The 23562-nt window shown below is 46.4% G+C and overlaps 2 protein-coding genes across 5 annotated transcripts in view; both read right to left on the bottom strand.

Annotated features, from left to right (window-relative positions):
• The window catches only part of WDR91 (WD repeat domain 91), a 104084-nt gene that overhangs the window by 35606 nt on the left and 44916 nt on the right, over positions 1 to 23562 (bottom strand). The window lies entirely within an intron of this gene.
• On the bottom strand, positions 3675 to 22327 carry LOC135414459 (solute carrier family 23 member 1-like). 4 transcript variants are annotated; one of them, XM_064655266.1, is made up of 13 exons: positions 21945 to 22320; positions 18965 to 19114; positions 17495 to 17652; positions 14482 to 14641; positions 12949 to 13130; positions 10117 to 10237; positions 9618 to 9774; positions 9181 to 9434; positions 7436 to 7600; positions 6988 to 7096; positions 5842 to 5937; positions 4442 to 4729; positions 3675 to 3813 (listed from the first exon to the last, which is right to left on the bottom strand). In XM_064655266.1, the coding sequence occupies exons 1-12, from the start codon at positions 21996 to 21998 to the stop codon at positions 4461 to 4463; spliced, it is 1875 nt and encodes a 624-aa protein (XP_064511336.1). In that variant the 5' UTR covers positions 21999 to 22320; the 3' UTR covers positions 3675 to 3813; positions 4442 to 4460. The 4 variants fall into 4 exon arrangements, with proteins under 4 accessions (XP_064511336.1, XP_064511335.1, XP_064511337.1 ...); XM_064655265.1 differs by having other exon boundaries at positions 3675 to 4729; positions 21945 to 22319; XM_064655267.1 differs by lacking the exon at positions 17495 to 17652 and having other exon boundaries at positions 3675 to 4729; positions 21945 to 22327.

Here is a 23562-nt window from a genome sequence, read left to right on the forward strand (position 1 = left end):
CACTCTTCCACTCATAAGACTTGTGCTCCAGATCCTTCACCAGCTTCATTGCCCTTCTCTGGACTTGCTCCAGCACCTCAGTGTGTCTTGTAGTGAAAGGCCCAAAACTGAACACAGGATTCAAGGTGCAGCCTCACCAGTGCCAAGTACAGGGGGATGGTCACTGCCCTGGTCCTGCTGGCCACACTATTGCTGATACAGGCCAGGATGCCATTGGCCACATTGGCCATCTCCTGTTCTATTTGCCACACAACATTTGGTCAGGTTTGTTACATTAATGATTCTTTCACTGTGTCCATCTTAATTACTGCATCAGCTGAGGTCAAACTTGGCAATACTGGCACGTGTTGAGTAGATAAACTTCAAGGGTTAACAACCTTTTCTTATGCTCCCTTCATCACCACCCTTTTGAAGGCCAGTCCAGGACAGAAGTTAAACAGTGGAATATTTAATTTTCAAATTATTTTCAGCCTGCCACCTACAAGAGAAGACAGTTTTAAGTGGACACCATACACTATTGTAAGTGCATTCCCTTAATCATTAGACATGAGAGCTTCCGATGCTTCACCAGGAGAATTTTAGGTTAAGACTGGCCTGAACAATCATGCAAAACAATAGGTGTGTTGAGTTAATGTGAAAACAATACCTCCCTCAAATAGGAGCAGGCTTTGTGGGCAGTGTAACAACACTAAGGAGAAGATGAAGTGCACATTACTTTGGTTTCTCCTCTTGCATGATCACAGTTTACAAGAGCACAGGCCAGTCTGTAATGTGGAAAGGTGGTTTCCTGTCCTGCAGAGCCAACTCTACAGAGACAATAGTTGTTCTGGCCTGGTGTGTGTGAGGTCTGCTCTGCCTTGGCAGTGAAGCAGCCCTAATTCCTGAACACAGTATTGTTAGGTGTGCACATGTTCCACACTGAGCTCAGTGGTTGGTCTGATGGAAACGTTTCATAAAAAAATCTGGAAAAATGTAGGCTAGCAGGCCACTGGGGCAGTGAGGTGGGAAGGAGTTGGAAGCAGAAGGGCAGCAGAGATGGAGGAGTGAGAAACATGGACACATCAGTGGAAGTGCTGCCATTGTAGGGGTTTGGGCAGACCAAGCTGAACAGCACAGAATAGGACCCAGTTGCACAGCCGTGTGGGAGCCCCTCACTTTACAACACACTGAGCATAACAAAGGACACTCCTACTGCCCGGGTCATGTCTTCTTGTGAGAAAGCTATGAAAATGAGCCTCTGATTAGCTGCTCTAGAGCCAGTGTACCTAGGTACAAGCAAATACCCATCACTGTTTCTCCTCAGCCAGAACAGCAGGAGCACCTGTCTGGATTTCCCAATTAGCTATCTGCCTCTCTGCAAAGCTGCAAGCAGAGTGACCCCCACACCTGGCTGACATCAGTAAGTCTTGCTGCACTCAGGACTCAGTAGCATGAAAGGGAAATGCAGTTGACAAGTAGCTGGCTGTTGTCCCAGCAATCTGGAGCAGCCTTCAAGTGTTCAGTTTTACACCTGAGGATCGTCTGCTTTTCATTTTTTCATTACGTAGCAAATAAACAGAAGCTGTTTTGCTGTGGTGCAAAGCCAAAGCTATTTCCAAATCTCAAGTGGCCACATGCAGTTAGGAGGAGTGGTGGCCCTGCAGACTAACCCCTGCCTACTTCATTTTAAAATACAGGATTGTCCCCCTGAGACAAATAAAAGGATATTTTATAAATATATAACTAACATATCAAAGGGGGAATTTTAAAGGGCATTTAGGAGCCTAAGATTGAAACAGGGATGTAAACAGCTTCTGAAAATGTCTTCTAAGCCTTAGCAACAGGACACAGCTGCCCCCGACCAGCATACCACCACTCCCAGCACCACTCCCTCCCACCCCTGCAGCTGTCTGCACCTCCAGAGCCATAGGTGTGTTTGGGTAACGTGCCTCTTCTGGGGATGTGTAAAGTCGTGCCCAGCTCTAGGGAGCTTGCAAGCCAAATACAAGATGGGGACATACAGACATGGCAGCAGGCTGGGTGTGCAGGGTGACAGCACAACAGATAGACAGTGTTCTCCAGCTGTGGGGTGGGGAATAAAAAGCCAATTCTAGACTGATTTTCATAATCAACTTGTGCCAATGATATTTTTTTTAAGCAAAGCTAAAGCAAATATAAGCCTCTGGCACTTGCCAGCATCCTAACATGTCTTATGGGGAAAAGCAAAAAGATATGGCTGTAGCCATATACCTAACATGGAGACAGCAAAATTACTGAGGGTTCCTCATTTATGGGGAACACACCCTATTGATGTGACTTCTGTACCTCATCCATTAGCTGTATGTCCTGTTCCCATTTAAACCTCTAGCCCGTGGTGGGTCTGGCCAGCAGCAGCCTGGCAGCTTCAGCACAGACACAGGACCACAGTGATGTAGACCTTCGACTCACTTTCACACATGTGCTACAGCACAGGTAAATTTGAGAGAGATGATGAGTAAGGCCATGGATTTGCCTGCTAGAGAGAGCAGCCTGGGATTATAGGCTGGCTCTAAATGAGCCTAGAGGTATAGTCAAGGTTGGGGATGATGAAGAAGATACCAGAGCTGAGATGCCTGGGACCAGTGATATCTAAAATATGTAATGGTGGAGGGGGAGTCAGATATACTTCAATGTACAAATCATTTTTTCTCTGAAAGATATAACAACCCCAAGATGCAACAAAGACACGGCAATTCCAATAAAACAATTGCCAACAGAGTCTCTCCAATCTGCCCATAACAGCAAACTATTTATACCATAATGTTTCTTTCTTTAAGATGCTAACACTCACACAATTGATCTATTCAGGCTTCATTCCCTCTCCAAGCAAAAAAACATATTATATCTGTTACCAATAAACAAGCCACCTATCACTACAGCTGCAGTGTGGAACCAAAGAACAAGACTGTAACAGGCTTTTCATTGAAACCACACAGTTTTGTTCAGTCTTGAGACAAGAGAGACTGAAGGGGCCATCATACCGTGGCCTTCAGCTGTCCAGCTGAGGGTACAGAGAAGACAAGGTCAGACTCTTCTCAGAGAAGAACCATGAAAGGACACGAGGCAACAGACACAAGGTGGAGCATTAGGAATTCCAGTTAGGCACAAGGGAAAACACTTTACACCATGAGGGTGGTCAGACCTGGAAGAGGCTGCCCAAAGAGGCTATAGCTCTCTATCCATAGCTCAATGGGACACAGTCCTCTGCAACCTGGTCTAGCAGGACCATCTCTGAGCAAGAGCTGGCCCAGGTGACCTCCAGAGGTCCCTGCCAACCTGAATTACTCTGTGATTCTTTGAATACTACCTTCCCCTCACTATAGAAACCACCCTGAGAAATATCATTACAGCATACATTTTATTTATTTAAAAAAAAAAAAGGAAGTATAAATCTCAATGCAGGAAACACAAGGTTGTGCTACAGCAACAATGTTATCACACATCACCAGCAACCAGCACCACATGCAGTCATATTGTATGTGACCATATAGGTTAAGGCTGTCTCTGCTGATAGGGACCAGGAGCAAGAATCTGCAAACGTGTTTTCCAGAGAAATGCTTGTCACCACACAATCACCGCACCAGACTGACAGGTACAGTGGGGGTACACAGGACATAGCAGTTACAGGAACATATCAGATTGTGAACAGAAGGATTCCTTCTTCTTTGTAGGGCAGGGTGCCCTGTGGGAAACTGGCTTACCTGAGACTGCTCCCAGCACCCCAAGTGGGATACATTTCAGTGAAGCTGGGTTAGGCCAAGAATCTAAGTAAGGTCTCTGGAGTCCCTCTGTGGTCTAAGGAGGGAGAGGCAGGTTCAGAATTCAATGTATCCCATTAATCTTAGATAACTCTCTTACAACAACATTCATTTGACTGACTAAATTATTGGAACATGGAATGAGATGAATCATGACCTAGAGGTGCCTGCTCCTTCCCCTTGGCCAGGATGAGGTATAAAACACAAGCTGAAAGGTGAGTGTTGCCATTACAGATCTTAAAGGTGGTAGGGATTAGCCTCAACCCAAGGGATGCCTGAGAGTGTTACAGGGCCCACATCAGGGATGCCTTCTCCATTGACTCCTTGAGCTGCCAGATGAGGGCACAGGAAGCCCTCTGCTTCAGCTGAACAGCTGGTCCTTGGGGTGCCCAACATTCAGTGCAAGGAAGGAAACAGAACATCTTGCTCAGGCATTTCTTGGGCTTTGGTGTTCCCTGAAGAGGGATTAGGTTCTTCCTAGAGGTGGCCAGGCAGAAGGAGAGAGGAAAAGAATGACTCCCTCAAGGTCACCAGTGGTGCAGGGAGCAGAGCTGGGAAGAGGAAGACATTATTCTCCTGTTCCACCCTCAACAGCTGCCAGCTCATGCTCAAATGACGGGGGCTGCAGACAGGCTTTCAGACCTCTGCTTCTGAGATGAGTTCACCTGTGCTGAGGCCAGGTCCTTATATCCTTGTATCTGCACCGATCTCAGAGTCTCTTTCTGAGCTTGCTTTAACGGTGCATTTTTGTCCAGCAGCCTTCAGTTCATCCATTCTCTTGTTGCCAGACAGTCTTTTGGGGCAAGCAGGGAGATACCGAAACCAAGAGACAGCACAGTATTTGGTGCCTATGCCAAATGGAAGATCATAGACCTTGGAAATGAGCAGAGAGCTCTCCATCCCACCCTTGTGGCTATGCTTCCATGCCAGTAGCCCCCGCTCCTCCTGTGTTCCTGCAACAGCAAAAATGAGATTGTTGTGTTTAAAACAGCAGGTGTTTGAGCACAGGACTACTTTGTGTGCCTCACACCCACTTCTCAAATCCAGCAGGCCCAGCACAACATACAGATCCCTTGTACTTAAACCCTTCTAGCTCCAAAGCTCTTTAAAAATATTCACTAATGAGCTTCCAGACAACACATGTCTTCCTGCAATGGCTTCCAGATAAGCAGTCTTCTCCACTGCTTTCCACGGGAATCAAGTATACCAAGACAAATTTTTCACCTGCCATGGGGGATCCAAGTACTGTTCAAAGTAAGTCATACAGTGAAGTGAAAGCAAGGCTGGATGTTAACTGCCCAGATACTTTCAGAGTGGATTTAGCTAGCAATTACTAGTCAGTCACAGGTGTTTACCCTAGCTAAGGAATTCCTAAGGGCCCATAACTGTTGTGGCAGCTGACTTCCTCTTGGGAAAAGGAGTGAGCACACCTGTAAATTCTGGAGGAGCTGAAGGTTGAGGGCTACAGGAAAATTAATGACCCAAAGGCTTTCCAATAAGCCTGAGACAGAAAAAGAATCTGGTTAACAGATTCCTGCTCTTTTCCTGTAGCAGAAAAGATGGTTTCGTCCCCTATTCTTATGCCATCCCTCCCCAGGCTTGATGAAAATCCGAGGCTCTTTGTCCCTCTGAGGGACAGCTGCAGGTACTATATCCTCTCTTTGGTCATCAGATTTTCCTATTGCTTTCCACTGCTGTGGCTCCGTTTGAGCAGCTCCCATAAGTAGGCACATGTTGGCTCCTTCCACTTCTTGTAACTGCCTTTCTCTTTCATTTTTACCAGCAACATGGCTCTAGGCTGGCATTTTCCCTAAAAGACATGTTTCCCAAATAAACCTTTTCCTCAGCCTGGATTGTTCCTGACAAATTAGTTAGTTTTTGTTATGCTGCTCTTTTCAGTGACATCTCCCTTCCTCACCCCTCCCTGGGAGGAGTACAGTTTCATGGTGCTTCATGGTTGCTAGCGCAACTCTTGCCCATAGAACAGTAGTCACAAAGACAAAAAATACCAGGAAACAAACCCTAGCACAGGCACAAACCAGTAGTACATTTCAGCAAATCCTACCTGGAATGGTGTTATCAAGGATAAACCCCAGGAGTCCACCCACGAACATCCCAGTGGTGAGGAGCACCTGGATCACCTGGTCAAGCTGGATGATTCCTAGCAGAAAAACAAAGCTTTAGATAGTGGTGTAGTGGGACACATGTTTTACCAGCAGCATACCTGGTGCCAAGAGGCTGCAAACTGCATGCTTGCTTGAACTAGACTTGCAAATCCCAAAGCAGATTTGGCAATGAAAAGGAGATAGATCTCACTGCCAGTTTCAGACCTACAGTTTTATTCTACATGATTATTGACTGATATGCAGTGGGCAGGAGATGACTAATAAATACACTAAGAGCCTATTAACAGTGCAGATCACAGCCCTGTCCCAGAAAAAGCCACCTTCTGCTCCAAACACATTCTGCACCTCCATGACGTAACAGCTAGCAGTTTCCCACAGGAGCACGAGCTACAGTTTCCAAAGAAATATGAATATATTTAGCATGGGATTTCACCACAAGCTAATCAGGTGTGATGTTTCCCCTAGAGGGCTGATAGGCACTAGCAAAGCCCAGTGGCACTGAGCATCTGACAGACCATCCATGGAGTGTGTGGTTTGTGGGCTGAGCTCTTTAAACAGCCCACCCATCATGCCATGTATATTTTAAGAGAAGACACTACGGCCTTTGTGATGAACACATTAGTCACACAAGACACAGTGAAGGGGTAACTGTTGGAGAACTGGAAATTTCAATAAAGTGAACTTGACGGAATTTAGTAGAGGAGTCTGATCTTGCATTTTGGAAGCACAAAGTTTTATTGTGTATGAGGACATAAGAAAGCCTCATTCATCAAGACCTTGGTCAAGACTCAGCTCTGGAGTATTCTCTTGCCCCACCCCAAGACTGTGTCCCAGGGAAGTGCTCTGCAATCCTTAGCTCAAGAGGAATATGGTGAGGTGCAGTTGCTGATCAACAGAAGAGATTTCCACACCAGAGGCGTGCATCAGAGCAAAAGGCAAAAACAGCCCTCACAGAAAGGAACAGGACACAGTCAAAGCATAGGTTTCAGGATTTTATCAGGAAGAGTTGCATTTTAAAGGGTTTCTCTGGATCAACTTTGCTTCAATGTTATGCTACAGAGAATGCTTCTGATGTCATTTCTTACCTGTTTCCAGCAGTGCACTATTTTTGCTTGCCCAGTTGGGAATTGTGAGGCCAGAAAATACAGAAAATCCAAAGATAAAGATGTTTCTTGAGGAGTTCATATCTGTATACTGCACAGAGAAATTGTACACATTACATTCAGAATTATCCAAAACTGTGGATTATTGTTGTGTTCATGAGACATGGTGGGATGCAAACACTGCAGTCAGACAGACCTGGTGCTGCTGGGGCATTTGTGATCCTGTGGTCACTGCTGCCAGACAGCCCTGCCCCAGCCAGGGAGCCCTCTGCGATTTAGCCCTTCTGGGTACATCCCCATATCTTTATCCAAGGAATTGTCAACACGAATGTCTGCATTTGCTGCAGTGTGGTTATATCTGACACAGTCAATCTGACTTGAAACTAAAGTCTCTTTCTCTAGGGATGAAACAGAGTTCACACAGCGTTACCTGCAAATTGGAAATCCCCACTGCCGTGATAACTCCGAACATCACGAGGAACATGCCTCCGATCACTGGGCTGGGGATGCTGGCAAGCATCGCCCCGACTTTCCCAAAGATGCCACTCAGGAGCATGGCACAGGCACCAGCAATGATGACCATTCGACTCCCTACCTGGGGCAAGAGGAAGAGGAGGCAATCACACACCAATCAGCGGAGAGAGGCGAGGGATGGCAGGCTCCAGCACCAGCCTGTTGGGCAGAGGTTGCAGCTCTGGCCCAAAAACTCAATGGCACATTCAGTTGAAGGTTTGGATACCACTGTGGGTATCTGAGATGTCCAAAGATTTCTCAGGTGGTCCTGGACATCTCTGTTTAAGCAGAGGAAACAAGTCCCTTGTGCTTCCATTTGTTATGGAAAAATGTGTTTCCCACATTAAAAAAGAAATTAAATCTGCCTTGTGCTCTCAGCATCCCCATCTGTCCCAGCCAGAGTGTTTACACTGATTTAAAGTTGACTGAGATGCCACTGTATTTTCAGCTTTCTTAAGAGTGGACAGAGTAAGCAGAGGTGGGATCTAAGGGAAATATCTCTCCTGAATCAGTAAGGATGGCATGTCCACCTGAAGGACTTAGCGTACATGGTGAGAACATGTCCTATAATCTGGTAACTATGAATCTGGGCAGCATCCCATACATACAATATATGCAGCAAACTACATGTCAGGAAAGAATTGGCTCAGGTATATGATCAGTATGCACAGACTTCCTAGTGACAAGGTACATGTCCTGACAGGCTAAACTGGACTCCATGCAGACATCCAGACATCCTTGGTGCCGGAGGCAGCCACCTCAGTCAAACACTACCACTTCAGTCTGTGAAAAATGGTTATTGTGAGTGAGGTCTATAAAATCCAGTGAAATAAGCAATATTATAGAGTGGAAGCTGTAAGTTAAATTCTGCATTTATTTCCTGAATCACAGCTCTTTTGGCATGGCATTGCTTATTTGACAATGATTTGAAAATATTGTTTAGTTGGCTGCTGGATGTACCTGTCCTCTGGCTGCAGAGCTTGGTGAAAATTTATGATCTGATTGTCCAGCTTATCTCTGGAAATTTGTTTACCTTATAAGAGCAATTAATATATTCAAGGGATTCACAAAACTTTATAGAGAGGTAAAAAACACAAACCTTTGCTATCACATTTTATAATCCCAAAGAAATAGTCTACCTTTCACATGACTGCCATCCTTGGTTTATAAAAATTCTGGAATTTGAAGCCCTATTAAATATTTTCTTTCTCCTTCTTTCTTTTCTTACTATTTCCCTTCCCCTTCCACCTCCCCTTCTTTCCCTTTCCTTTTCCTCTTTATAAATATATTTAGGAAGTCAGAGAGAGACAGACAGACAGTATTTGATAAAGTCAGTTCTCAGGAAGTTTCCAGCTTAGCTTAGATGTAACATGCTCTCTTTACCCTTACCTAAGCCAGGTGCCATGAGTGAGTGCACTAATGCCACATGCAGACCATAAGCAGAGAAAGAGAGGGACTGGCCACCTCTGTTAAATTATTCATAGTGCTGCTGAGGTGGTCACCAATGGGCCAGGGCACAATTTTCCAGTGTGCCTTTCAGGACGTGGGCTAAGATCACATTCCAGCTCCAGCACATACCCGTGTGCACCAGTCTTTTGTACATACACCTGCAGGGGAACCCTCCAGGAGCCACCCCAGCCACCCCGCTGCAGTGAGGCTCACCTTGGTGATGCCCAGGGCCCCCACATTCTCGCTGTAGGATGTGGTGCCATTCCCTGTGCCCCAGGCCCCAGCCAGAAGGCAGCCGATGCCTTCCACCCCAATCCCGCGGCTGATGGCGTGCTTCGGCGGCGGCGGGGCCCTGGACAGGCGGGCACAGGCATAGTAATCTCCCACGGACTCCAGCATGGAGGAAATCACCCCGGCTAAGATGCCAAATATCCCAGCCAGGCTGACTGTTGGCATTCCCCACTGGCCTGCAAGTAAAGACCTTGGTTCAGGTGTGGGGGGCACATTTGCCCTGAAATCTAGGGAGGAAGAGCAGCAGGAATGTTTGCAGGTGTTTGCCTGATTTTTGGCATTTCGTCTCCCCCTGCTAAGTCATAAGTGGAGGTGCAAGCAGGAGCAGGCAGGATGGGGAAGGGGGGGGGCAGTGGTACCTGGGTAAGGCAGCCGAAACCAGGGAGCCTGTGACAAAACGTCCCCACGAGTGTCCGTGCGAGCCAGGTGTCCGTAGGCAGTGGGGTCCACAGGGAGGACATTGGTCACTGTCAGCACATAGCAGAGCAGCCAGCTCAGGGAGAGCCCCAGCAGCACCTGTCCCCAAATGCAGCAGTGGGGTCTGGTTAGGGTATGGCTGCATCTCCAGCACGGTTGTGGGGGACAAGCTGTCGCTGTCTCCCTGCCTGACTCTTTCCCCTGCACAGGGAATGGAGGCAAAGAGACAGCTGGGGCTTCTGGTGGCCCTTCCTCCTTCTTTCTCTCCCTCCCCAGGGTCAGGGACATGGGGACCTTTCTCCCCCTGCCCCTCGCCACGTAGGCTTGGCTGGGAAGCACTAACTCATCTGGACACCTGTGGAAAGAGCCGAGGCAGCCCGCAGCAGGTGAGGCCAGTCACTCCGTCACAATCATCCAGGGTCTCCAGGAACCCCAACGTACCGGAAAGATCTGGAAGAGGTAGACTGGAGAGAATTGGCACTTCTTGCCTTTCTGGTAAGATGGCAGCAGCACAGGGACATCTTTCAGGTACTGAGAGAACAGAACTATGAAAAAAATAGTCCTAGGAGGAGGGAAAACGAGACCATGAACAAAGTGGGTACCCAGCTGCCCACCTGTCCCCACATTAAATGAAGACCTGCTACCCAAGGACCCAGGACTCCAGAGGAACAAAAACAACAGTCTTTCAGCACCAGAGGGTGGCTCCCCACTCCAGCAAGCCAGTGGTGGAACAAGCTTTCCATCATACTCTAATGATAGATCCTGCACATTTGCAAATATCTCTTTTCGCCCTATTGTTTCAAGACTGACATCCCAGGTAATGCATCAGTGAGTATGATACAGTTGCAGAAAGCTTAAAAATGACACCAAACTGAACAAAAGACCTGAGAGACTTGCAAGGTCCAGGCAGGGCCTGAATCTCTGTGTAATTCAGATATACTAGAAATATAGGATCTATTGGTTTCCTGATTTCAGGTTTACCTATGCTGCTCTGCAAGTGGCAAAAGGCTCTTAAGTGGCACAGAGTAAAAGAAGAGGATTTGGCTTGGCTGTGCCAGTCCCTGTTTAGAAAGAAAAAAACATGGTGGGACTGTGAGGCTGCATATGGTGCCCACAGAGCCACTTGTGGTTTCTAATGCTACAGACCAGAGAGAGTAGACCAGAGCCCATACAGGCTGTGTGAGTGCACACTTTGTGCATTTGCATGAACAAAGGTGCTCAGCAGCCTTATGAATCACTACAGAACCCTTGTCTGTCTCAGGGAGGTGTTGCTGCTTATTATTCAGGTTGCCTGACACATTCCATTAACAAACGCTATTTTCAGCTGCTCATAACTCTAGCTAACTTTACCTATTTGGGATGAAAATTTCCATGGAAAATGTCTGCCTCAGGCCAAATATTTTTTGAAAAATATATATCAAACCTATTTCTAAGAGTGATATTCAGTAAATAGACATAGTATATAGCCTGCATTGAAAAGGTCATTTTGCCTTGACCAGTAGCAGGATTTACTTATGACCTGGAGCAGAAATTTGAGATTTAGTAGAACTTCTTTGGGGCAAAGGATATTACTGTTTCTCACAAAAATCTGCTCAGGTACGCTCAGTCTGCAACAACGATCATTCACTCCAAGTCCCAGGCAGTCAGCAGAAACATCTCAGGCTTTACCATTTGCAGACCATAAAGACTCTGAGCCTTCTGAGTAGGTCCAGGCCTTGCCTGTTGATGAACTGTGTGTGCACCATTACCAAGGAATAAGTCACCACAGTCTAAAGAATTTTTTTGAGGCAACAGTGGGGATCTTCCATCATGGAAGCTCTGGGATGTGGTGGGGCTGAACAGCAGGGCTGAGACTACATGGCTCATGTCTTCCACCTCCATCGCCACTTTCCCTCTTTCCCTAATGACACCCATGGAGCACGGAGAAGGCAGCAAAAGAGGACACAACTGGGACAGTTCAGAGCACAATGATCAGGGTGGGGCTAAGGTATCTGAGTCAGGAAAGAAAGTACTGGGATTATGGGTAAAAGCTGGGACAGAAACTAACTGGATGGAACGGGTGACTTGGGTTGAGAGCAGGGACAAAGGCTGGAGGACTGGGACCCCATTAATGGAGTGGCATGGTTGGGCAAAGAGGTCAAGCATGACTCTGAGGTTAGGAGCTAGTGTCTGGAGAAGAGAGACAGAGAAAGGAGATAGTTCAGACAAGGATATAGTTTGAAGAGGAAAATTCAAACTGGTTAAGCAAAAGGATTAGGACAAATCACCAGAGTTGGAGAACGGGACAAGCCAGAGATGTGACGGGAAAAACAATGGTGGCAAGAGAGCTGAGTTTCAAGCAGGATTTGGAGTCCTATGGGGTGTTGGTGGAAGAGACTAGCAAGATGAGGAAATGGGGGTGGAGAAGAGAGGTGGCTTTTGGGGTCTGGGAGGGGAGGTGCAGGGAGGAGAAGAGATCGAGAGAAAGAATGGACTGAATCATGTCCTACAACAACATGCTGCCTTCCCAGGGCTACACTCAAGCCCAGGTCCTGAGTCTCCAAGTCAGCTCTGAAAACACCAGTAAATGATGGAGCCCATAGAGAGGTTAACAACCTACTCCTCTTGCATCCTATCCCAAGCTGAAGTCTACACTAGGGATCTGAAGGTGGCAAGTCTGCAGGGCAACCATGCAGTTGCATTTCTACTTTTTTAATTCATTTCTCAAATACCAAGGAAATTCCACCACCCAGCACACTCTGTACACTCATGCAAAAGGGCATGCACACAAATGTCCCTGAAAGAGCACTCACTGCTGCAAAGCTACATGTGCAGACATTTCCAAAGCCCCCAGGCCCTCTAGAGATAACAACTCCTCCTCCTCGTGTGAAAACAATACATAAAGCACCAGCTTTATGTAGAATACCTGACTCTGAGTGCTCAACTTTGTCATTCTAGGAATGTCTTTTTAACTTAAATGATGGGTGTGCATAGCCAACTGTGACAGAGACTGCCCACACACTGGAGAGACTTGTTTCTCTACTGACCTATGAACTTTGCATTTTCACAAAAATCAGGTTTTTAAGCTCATTTTTGGGTTTTGCTTTGTTGCTGAGGGCTTTAACCTACTGAGGGGTGGGGGAATGACTATATCACACATCTGCCTTGTCACATGTCAGTGACAAATAAACCTCATACCCAGGGAAACTCTGCTACAGACTGTGACACTTGGTTTCATATTAGAGGCAAGTGATTTGCATATGCTCGGGTTTCCTGGAAAAGAGAGAGACTTACATGAATGCTATGCCCCAGTGCTGCCCAGCCTCATTCCCAGCAGACTCAAAGAGAGGTAGCGCAACCAAGGTGATGGTGGGAGCAATTGTCAGGGGGCCGATGAACCTCATCAGAAATCCAATCAGGCCAGAAAATCCAACGAAGATTTGAAAGCAGGAAGCTACAATGATAGCTCCTTGCACCTGGAAAAATGGAGAAAGAAAACAGAGGTTGGAAGACCCTTGCCTTCATAAGTCAGTGCAAATCCAGTGTGAGAGCCAGGCTCAATATCCAGTCACGGACTGGCACGGAGATCTCCCACTGAGACTGTCTCCCACAGTAAAACCTGGCTGAACATTACATGTGGGGGTGGACCACCAAAGTAGCAGCACAGCACCTCTCTCTTTGGCTGATAGATTTAGTCCTCACCAGGGCTAATTTTGTTCCAAAGATCACCTTCTCGCTGTTCTCTTGGTCCACCCAAGCATGCATCAGCTGCCCTGCGCTCTCCTTCCTGCTGCCCCCAAAGCAGGGGAAAACCTCTTGCCCTGAAAACAGGAGCAAGGCTGTGATCTCTACTATCTCCCTTCTGGGAAGAACTTGAATCACTTCAGCACGCCGGTGGGGCAGGTGAGTCATTACAGCCTCTGTTTTTTCTGAGTATCAGTTTCTCTCCGGGAACATATTTATCACCCTGAACTGCCCTGTGTTTGACAATCGCTGCTAAGGAGCCAGCAATTACATTCTGAAATGCTGCTCACTTCAGCATCAGCTTCAGGCAGGGGACTCAGGGGTGGGGCTGCTCTCTGCCTTCTCGGATTTGGTGATAAGTCCAGGCTGGGTCCTCTGTGGTGCTGAGCACCTTCCCTCCCCCAGCTCCAAAGGGAAACACAGGGTCTGGGTGAACCACTCAGCCTGAAAGGAAAAATCAGCAGTGTCCTTGTGACAGATTTATGTGTATCAGCAAAGAGAGCAGTCTGTGCTGCACAGCAAATCCTTGGTGAGCTCTTAATGCTTCCCAAGTGGTTTGCAAAGCACACCAACAAATGGATCGACAGAGGCAAATTTAGCCACTTGCTCTAATAAGACAATTGATGTAGAATGAGGCAGTGAGATCCCTGACCTTTCCTCCTCCTTTCTGGCTACCTAAGATGCCCTTTCCCTTAATATTTACAGTAGGTTTTGCCTTGTTTTTCTTTTTGCTAGGTTTCCTGTGCTTAGACAGGGTCCTTTTCTTGGAAACATTTTCCCTCCCTCAAGGCTAGCCATGCTTCATGGAGAAGGGATCTGGCTGGACCAGTAGAGACTTTGCAGGGACCATAAATCACATGAGGAGGTCTGTATGTCTCCTGTTCAGCAGGAGTGAAGCACCTGCTTTTTTGACAGAGAATAAATGCTTAGGAAGCCGCAACAGGGAGAAGGCCAAGGTCCATTAGGAATAGTTTCTCCAGCATTGGAAGTTTCTCCAGCAGTGATGGCCATGACATGGTCAAGCACTTTTCTGAAAGCAAAGAGTCCTGATACAGAGTGGGTGCCACTGAAAATGCAATATACCTCTCGCATCCGTGTCTGCCAGACTTCAATGAATTCTGGTGAAGAAGCATTCACCAAGGTGGCATTCTGTGTCCAGGCAGGGCACTTCCAACTGGGGAGAGACAGCATTGCCAAGGTGGGGGTCAGGAATGCAAAAGTCCCTCCTTGAATAATAGGCAACCTTGAAGGAGAGCAGAGGGAAAAGATAACAAGTGAGGATGCTAGAAACTCAGCTCCATAGGGTCAGAGAAAGGAAAGCAAAATAAATTTAAAAATCATGCCTTGTGTTTTCTGGCTTACAGTAACACCTCTCTGGGAAGCCCTCGGGCTAGCAAGGAGCTCTTAGCTCCAGAGGAGCTCAGCACTGGTTTTGTGCAGAGCTTTATAAAGCAGAGTGATGCTCCTATGAGCTACACCAGCCTCTTCTCTTTCCACACATGAAGAAATGGAGACACAGACCTAAAAGGCCTGACTGGCTCCTCTAAACCCCACATGCTTTAAGCCCCCACTGCAGTGCAAGGTGTCTTAGCCATTCCTCTAGTGTACTTGAAAAACCCAAAGCTGCCTGAGGGCTGGCATAGCAGCCCTGAAATAGCAAGAGAAACCTCTGAGGTGCCTCTGCTTCCTTCTCTTTAGAAAGTATCCCTGGGAGGAGCCCCCAAAGCAACCTCTCCTTTTCCCAGGATCTCTCATGGCACCTGCTCAGAAATGCAATGGGGCATCAAGCTGGGTGAGTACTTTTGCAGGTCACAGATTTCCCTGAAACAGAGGCATTTCCACCATTCTCTGGAAAGCACCTGAAAACAAGAGATGGCATAGCTGTAACAGCATCATGTCTCTGTCACCTAAAACAGATATTTTTACCACTGCAATTACCATGTACAACTGAAGCACTGTCGAAGCTTGGACAGTGAATTATATTTGAGTATCAGTTATCTTTGGAGTCACCTACTTATGGTATTTGGCCAAATATGTTGTAGCCTTCAAACAATTTTGCTGGGCAAGGCAAAAAAAAAAAAAAACCACACAAAAACAAACAAACAAAAAGAAACAGAGAAGGCCCAGTGCCATGACTTAAATTAACAATAGATTTATAGCTTCTGCTGTGTTGGTCCTTGAGCTATTTCACAGCCAGTGCTGTGTATGCGTGGGCTTGGAGCAAAACGGGGTGCCAAGGTGATGCTTATGGGCACACTGAACGCTTTCCAGTGGGGTTTGCAAGAGGAAAGCTGCAGGATTAGCAAAGGAAATATTACACCTCCTCAACTTCATGCCCAGTTCCCATCTGTTTGTTCATGTGCCAACACTGTCTTTTAGCCAAAGTGGTTTCTGCCCCCCAGCTTCTCTCACAGCCTAGTTACAGGCTGTAGTTGTCACCCACCCCTGAGCTGCCACTTGGACACATCAACCAGGCCAGCCTCTGTAAGAGGAATGGTCCAGTCCCTCTTCTCCATGCCACATTAATAGATCATCTACATGCTTCTTCTCCTCTGAATTAATCTTAAATATGGACACCAGGAAGTGTGCAAAGCACTTAGCCAAGGGCTCCCCAGGGCCTCGGAGAGTGGCACAGAACTTTTGTAGGGAAAAGCATATCTCAGAACTCATTATTTACCACTTTTCTGGCTGTCTTGTTGGTGAATTATGGTCATCAACTATTACAGAATTTCAGAAAACAGTAAAAGGAGAAAAAATTATCTGCTTCCAACTGTCTGCTCAGGTTTGGTTTGCCTCTGGCCACACAGCAGGCTGTCTCACCTTTCTGGTAGGAAATAAGGCAAAACTGCACCCTCAGCACAGCAAAAGCCATTCAAGTTTATCCTATAGGAACAACTCCCTACCACTTCATTTGATCTATTGTTCTTCATTTAGCTATTCAGCCATGGGAGAGCCTCCCTGATACTCTTTCATCCTCAGCTCACATCGAGCAGGGGATGTCACAGCTCTCAGGTATTTACAGAGGAATTTGGAGGGAGAACTCCAGCCTGAATTACACTAGCAGCCACAGCTACAGTTATGCACCCCAGCCTGAATTTAGCTGAAGAACCAGATTCTCTCTTTTTAGTGGTCAGGGTGGCCCCCTTCCTCCACTAACCCTGTAGCAATGTAGGTGAAGGGGAGCACCCTCCAGAAGAATTTGTCTACAGCCACTTCTTTAGACATAGAGAGATGGAAAAGTTTCAGTGGTGAAAAAAACAGGAGGAGTAAAGATATTTTGTGGAGCTGGTGGTTAACCAGTGATTTGAAGGCAGAAGTTTTAACCAGGTCCCTCACATTCAGAAGCCAAAGAATGTGTACTTTTTGCCCTTGAAGTGAGAAACACAGGTTGCCACCCTACTGGAGTTAAAAACAGTCTGTGGAAAGAGAGAGGCAGCCCAGAGTTATGACAAGGGGAATAGAAGAAATTTTGCAAGGTCAGCAAAGATACAGGGTCTTTCTGGAAAGGAAATGTCTCTCATTAAGTGCTTCATTTTCTGGGTACTGAATGGCAACTCCACGGTCATCTCTCTACTGTCTCGTAAACAGCTCATCTGCAAAGAGGATTTACCTTGCTTACATTCAGATTGTGCCACGAATCCTTGAGCATGGCAAGTGGCACTGCTCAACAGGACATGCTGCAGAGCTCCTCCCTGAGTCCCTAAGCAGCAGCACATGCCATTTAATTTCTTCTCATTATCCCCTCCCGTAGAGTTTCCTATGGAAACTCTAGCAGAAGGATCCTTGGGGTAAAGGGCAAGCAGATACTTTTTACTGAATGTTGCAACGCCTTATTGTTTTGAGGACAGATTCCTTATGAGCCCAGGAAAAGGTGTATGAAGTATCAGGAGATGCAAAAGTCAGAACAGCGAGGTAGCCCTGCAAAGCTCTCATGTACAGTAATTTCAGGGTGCTTTGGCATGTGCCCTGATTGCCCAAGGGTAGCAAATGACTCTCACTGATAGATAAACTCAGCAGCAGAGTGGTGGCCAAGCACACAGTAACTGCTCAGCACACAGTAATTGCTCACGTGTCCCAGTTCTTGCATTTGGCCTACCTGACTCCAAAGAGGACTTGCAGCAGGGTGCAAATTCCTGAGACAAAGAAGATGGTGCTGATCAAGTGGCTCTGGGTGAGTAGATCGTGCTGGAGGCAAAGCTCTTTGGAGAGGATCAGCGGGATAGCTACAAGACCTCCCATGGCTGTCAGGAAGTGCTAGAAGCCACAGAGAAAGACTGGGTGAAGGGCACAGAACTGGCTCTATATTATTATCATGTTGTTGAGGGAAATCTGAAAACAACTCACAGATTTGTGTTTGGGTGGTACTAGTATTACCCATTCTCTCTTTTGTTTTAGCAGCCTTAATTCTCTGTTAGGGGCTGTTCCAAAGTACCTACAGGAATTGCAATGTATCCACTCAAATTTCTCCTACTTTTCGTGCCCAAAGACCTTTGTAGTGCTCTGGACTCCCCTGTCAGACCACTGTCAAACACAACCAGCTTATCTGCAGCACCTGCAGACAAAGCTGTCAGGGCTGCTCTTCCAGAAAGATGGGGATATCCCAAGGTAGAGGGAGAGAGCAATCAGGCAAAGTAAATGCAAATATTTAAGTCTGTCTCATTCACACCATAAATGATAACATTAACAGTTGGCACACTGGAGCTACAAATTCTTTACCCTCAGTACCTTTTCTCACACAGTGCAGTTATGAATAACCATAAAAACCGGATGCCAAAGAATGGAAGAATTGGGCATTGTATTTGCCAGAAGAGTCATAAACATATTTCTACAATGACCTTTAGCTAATGACTAAATATGAAAATAATTTTTCAAACTTATTTTGCTTTAATTATTAACCCTGGTTGTGAGCTCTTACCTTGGAGCACAGTGGTGGAAGTGGTGGCACTCATAAACTCACTGTGTTCATTGGTGGCATGTTTTATTAAAATTATGATGCTGCCTTGGTCAGAAAACCTTGGGTTGATAACACTCTAAATTTGAGACAACCATTTAAGGAAAAAAAGTACAAAACTCCCATCAAGCTCCAAGCACGGTCCATCATTACCCTAATCATTCTGAGGTCTCTCTTCCCCAAGGCTCCATACCCAGCATGGCATTGGTGGCACTGTGTGGTTTAACACCCCTGGGCATGGACACCAGCCAAAGCAGTGTGTGCACTTCTGCTTAGTTTTTGTTGCCATGGGAAGGCAGAGTTCAGAAGCCCTTACACAGTTTACCTTCAGCTGAGGTACACAACCAGTTCTTATTAAATATTTGGCCCCCGCCTCGGGACTCTGCCTTACCATTTGCACTTCAAAGGGTGCAATGTGGCTGTGGGCACAAGGATAACAGTCAGTGCTCAAGATGTGGTGGGAAGGGCTTGAGTTCAACAAGATCCAGCCCCAGAGCTCCAGTCGTTCCCAGTGAAGGTCAAGCACTCACAAATTCAGGTTTTACCCCCATTAACTGGCTGAATAGCCATGAAACTTCCACCCACCCCCAGCCTCCACCTGCTTCCCCGTCACACCTGAATGCCCAGCAGGATGCACAGATGCCAGGGAGGCACATCTGTGACAGTGTAGGCAAGCTTGGTCCCACCATGGCCTGTGCCCCCACCTTCCTCTGGGCCCTGGGCAGCACAATCTGGTGAGGAGCAGTAGTGGCTTCCATCTTCAACCTGGAGAACAGGAGAGACCCTTTGTTAGCCACAGGCACCCTGTGCCCTGCAGGCACCCAGCAGCCACCTGTCTTGCAGCCACACTTCATGTCTGGCAGGAACACCTCCTGTGTAGCTTTCAACAGTGCTAGGATATAAAAAAAAATAATAAGGAGGGGAAATTAAAACTGAGGTATAAAACACAGATAGAATATTTTCATATGCACATGCATGTCTCAGCCTGAAGAAACAGTAGACGGTGTCTCAGCCTCAAAGGGACATCTGGACAAAGTTTGTTAGTATCATTAAAGTCTGGCTAAGGATGAAGAAACTGCAACCAGAAGCAAGGGAGAGTGTGCAGCGGGTTCATCAGTAAAACCTGCACTGTCCTCTGGTCTCTGCCCCTCCTGACAATTTCACTCAAACAGCATTTTTGATAAAATACGCTAAAACACCTGGCTGCCACTAATTACTGAGTAAAAACATGTTTTATATTTCATTTCCTTGGTCTTCTCTTTCCAATCCTTACCAGTGTTTTGCCTCAGTAAACTCACCTGCCTTTTTTCTTACTAGAAAACCTCACTCCTGCAGAGGAACTGGGTAAAACACAGGGACACCAGTGGATGGGAAATCCCAGTGTCCCTTCCAAAGGAGCCAACTGAAATTGCTCCCCAGGAGGTCTCAGATGCCTCCCCACCCAGAGCAGCCAGAAGCCCAGGGCTCCCCAGGGAGCTGTATGTCTTGCAGAGTTAACTTTTATAAAGATGCATTTTGCCAAGGAATTTCTTTGTTCAAGATCCCTCCCCAGAGGCACCCGGCTCTAGCTGTTTCTACCATAGTCCCATTCAGATAAACCACCTTAATGGACTTAAAGCCTGAGACTCTGCTATGAGATACCTAGGGCAGAGATGCTGCTTTAACAAACATGGTGTATTTATCCAGCCTAGGCAAACTGGGAACATTACAGATACTTAAAAAGAGATAGGTGAAGGCAGAGTTAATTCCAACTGAACTCAGGCATGAACTGTAAGAGCAAAAGGCATTTCTTAATAACTCCCTGTGGAGACATTTCATTTCAGAACAAGACAGCCTGAGCCATGGATTAACAAGTGTACAGCAAGGTGCTTAAGACTGCCCATGCATGGAGTTATTTGGGGACAACTACTCCTGAATAACACCATGGGTAGATGAATGCTAAGCTAGGCAGACAGCAGTAAGCTCCTTTCTTTTCATTGCAGTTTTTCCTGAGTTAACTAGGAGGCATATTCCAGCCAGGCAGAGCCTGTGCCAGCAACAGAGCTGCATGATCATCACATGAGGCCCTGACCCTCCCCAGGAGCTGGAGAGGAGTGAGCAAGCAAGGCTCAGCAGGGGAAGGATGGAGTGGAGGTAACAGGATGAGACAGGACCAGAGGCAATAGACTCAAACTGAAATGCAGGAGGTCCCATCTTAACATCAGAAAACACCTTTTCGCTGTGAGGGTGACCAAGCACTGCACAGGTTGCCTAGAGAGGTTGTGGATTCACCATCCTTAGAGATATTAAAAAACTATCTAGACACAGTCCTGGGCAGCTGGCTCTGGGTGAACCTGCTTGAGCAGGGGGTTTGGAGAAGGTGACCTCCAGAGGTCCCTTCCAGCTTCAGGCAGCCTGTGATGCTGAGATGCTGGCAGGAGGATGAGGCAGGAGCAGTGTGGAGCAGGGAAAGTAAACCACTGTTGAAGGTTCTCAGCCCAGCTGCTCTCATGAATCCAGGGGACCAGGACACCTTCCATGTGCCTCAGGCACCAGGCACAGCATCAAGGTCCTCAACCACATCTTAAAAAAGTGCATCAGGAGGGCAGTCAGAAACTGAACTGCTTGAACTACAGGTAAAAGACCTTTGTCTTCTACCTTTTTGGGGGTGATTCAAACTAGAAGAAGTCACAAGCCTGATATGCATTATGGCAGAGCAAGTAGAAACAGAGACCCTGTTAAAAACAATGAAAGAAAACCTCTGGCTCTGAGCACTTCCCTGAGCCTCTGCCCACAACTGGCACAGCACCCCCACCTCCACTGCTCACAGCGAGCTCAGCCAGAGCTATCTAAGAAATGCGGGACTTGTATACTGGGAGGTTAAAAGCCTCCCCAGACAAGTGGTTTGTACCAAGGTAGCAAGACAGTTGCAGGACCCCACTCCTTCACACCTGCTGACAGAAAAATAAGCATCTTTTTTAGTTTCTAATGGAGATAATCCCTGCTGTGAGATACTGTGCCCCAGGCTCTTGCCCTGTGGCTGTTACAGCCAGCAGCATTCCCAGTGCACCACACACCCCTGGATTGGCATACCACTTACAGCTTTTATTTCCCTGCTGTATCTCCACAGGGTGCCCTCCCCCACTGACTCTTAAACCCCTTTTTCACCCACCTTTCTGAAAATTCATCCTACTGAAAATAGGTTCAGAAGACAAAGAAACACATTCCTTACTAGGCTAAATTTCTATTGTAATTTTACTAATTAACACATAAAATGCTGTACACAGGAACACGGCCACAAGGAGCCACGAGATCACTTGCTTTTTAGAACAGATACACTCGTGCTGCCATTTATCTCCATTATTGTTTTAGAAATAATAGAGAGAAAAGAAGTTAAAAGGGTGCCAGAGAGTAGAAAGTATGCTGAGGCTGCAGCAGCAGCAGGCGGCTGTACTGAGGAAATCATTCCTCAGATTCTTGTCGATAAGAGCCAAGACAGACTTTATCACACATCAGAATCCTTGCACCAGCCCAAGCCCCCAGTTTTCCCCTTCTCCTCCTTTCACAGGGCTTGCACCTGTTAATGCAAGAATTACCCTTCAGAAAGCAGACTCACCACAAAGCTGGGGTTATCTAGCCCGTTGACATCTTTGTCTGAGGAGGGAGTCATGCCTTCCACTTTCCTTCACCAACTGCCTTGAAAAAGAAAGACCAGTCAGAAGAGGAAAGCCTCCCAAATTCCCACTCCTCCCAGTCAAGACAGCTCTAAAGAAACGGGGTGAGAACATGCAGAAGCGGGACTTCAGGAGCCAAGCAGCGCTCAGTCCTAGCTATTCATGTGAGCTGTATTGCAGAAGCATTTCCTTTCCTTTGGCTTATGTAAGTGACTCCTTTTCTCCGGCTGATTAGAGGACCGGCATTCAAACAAAACTGGAGAGCAGCCCTTCCCTGGAATGAGTGAATCAGTAACTGATGACAGAAAAAACATCATCCATAGGTAAGGATGCTCGAGGGTATCAGGTGTCCTGGCACAGCCTTGAAACTTGTTGCTTCATTAGTGTTTCAACAGCAACTTTCATTTTATGTGTGAGTTGGGCCTCTTTGAAGATCTTTGTCCTCATCTTTAGGAAATTCAATTTCTAGATAGTTTCACTTATTTCATATGTAAACTACTGTGTATTTTGGCTTAGGTACAAACATCATCATCTTGTGTGATACTCATATTATAGCATGAAAAAAATGTGGCTTTTACTGGGAACTTATTTAAGGCAGCAACCAATGATCAAGTGTTTAGATATATTAGTTGTTTAGCTTATATAAGTTTTAAATAGAATGAGTCAGTTACAGTACTGTGTGATTTAGAATGCTGTTTGCTTAGCTTTGCTTGCTTAGCATGAGTAGCTAGAGTTACTGAAGCCTTGGCCCATAAGCTGTGGATTTTCACCAAGATATGCTTTTAGCTGAAATACAGTTAATTTTCCTAGTAACTAGTACAGTGCTGTGTTTTGTCTTTAGTATGAGAAGAATACTGATAATACACGGATGCTTTAGTTGTAATATTTATCCTAAGACTTTTTTAGTTAACCATGTTCTGCCAATGAACAAGAAGTGCAAACCACAAGATAAGAAGGCTACAACCATCAGCAGAAGCTCAACTCGATAAAATAAGGTAACAGCTTGCCTGCATGGAGACAGAAAAATAATCCAGTAAGATATTAGAAGACTTCAGACCAAAAATCACCATTGGACTAAAAAAGTGCATTAATTGCACATCAGGGGCAGGTGTATAAGTCATAAGCATATAATTGCTCAGGGATTTGTTCATGGTCCTTCTCTGAAGACATTCAGCTCAAGCTGACCTGCTGCTGTACCACTCTATTAAATTGATTATTTTTATAAATTCTGATGCCTGAGACTCTGCTGTGGGAAACCTATGGCTGAGACTGAAGGAGGAGGAAGTGCACCTGACAGTGGGTGTATGTGTGAGAGTGAAAAGGGGCACCTGTCAGCTCACTGGAGCTGCTCACTGCAAAGGTGCTCTGGTCTCAGCAGTTATAGTCTTGGGTGGAGTGTGTGTGTGACTCCTTGAATGCTGTGAGAATGCTCAGGCAGCTGCTTCTTTCACACAAGTCATCATAACATGATATCAGAGAGGTACAGAAAATGTAAGACTGAAAAAAGACGACTTCAGGTCATATGATTATCTCCATGCAGCTAAGGTTCCCAGCTGGTGG

Source organism: Pseudopipra pipra, chromosome 5, assembly GCF_036250125.1.
Source record: "Pseudopipra pipra isolate bDixPip1 chromosome 5, bDixPip1.hap1, whole genome shotgun sequence".
Lineage (NCBI taxonomy): Eukaryota > Metazoa > Chordata > Aves > Passeriformes > Pipridae > Pseudopipra > Pseudopipra pipra.

Bases quoted from the DNA above. Each gene is read 5' to 3' on its own strand.
- LOC135414459 (XM_064655266.1), bottom strand. From the start codon at position 21,998: ATGACTCCCTCCTCAGACAAAGATGTCAACGGGCTAGATAACCCCAGC. The intron at 10,238-12,948 runs GTAAGTCTCTCT...CCCTCCTCCTAG, and splicing joins CACTGGGGCATAGCATTCAT to GACTATTTTTTTCATAGTTC. The intron at 7,097-7,435 runs GTAACGCTGTGT...TTCTCTGTGCAG, and splicing joins TGGGGATTTCCAATTTGCAG to TATACAGATATGAACTCCTC.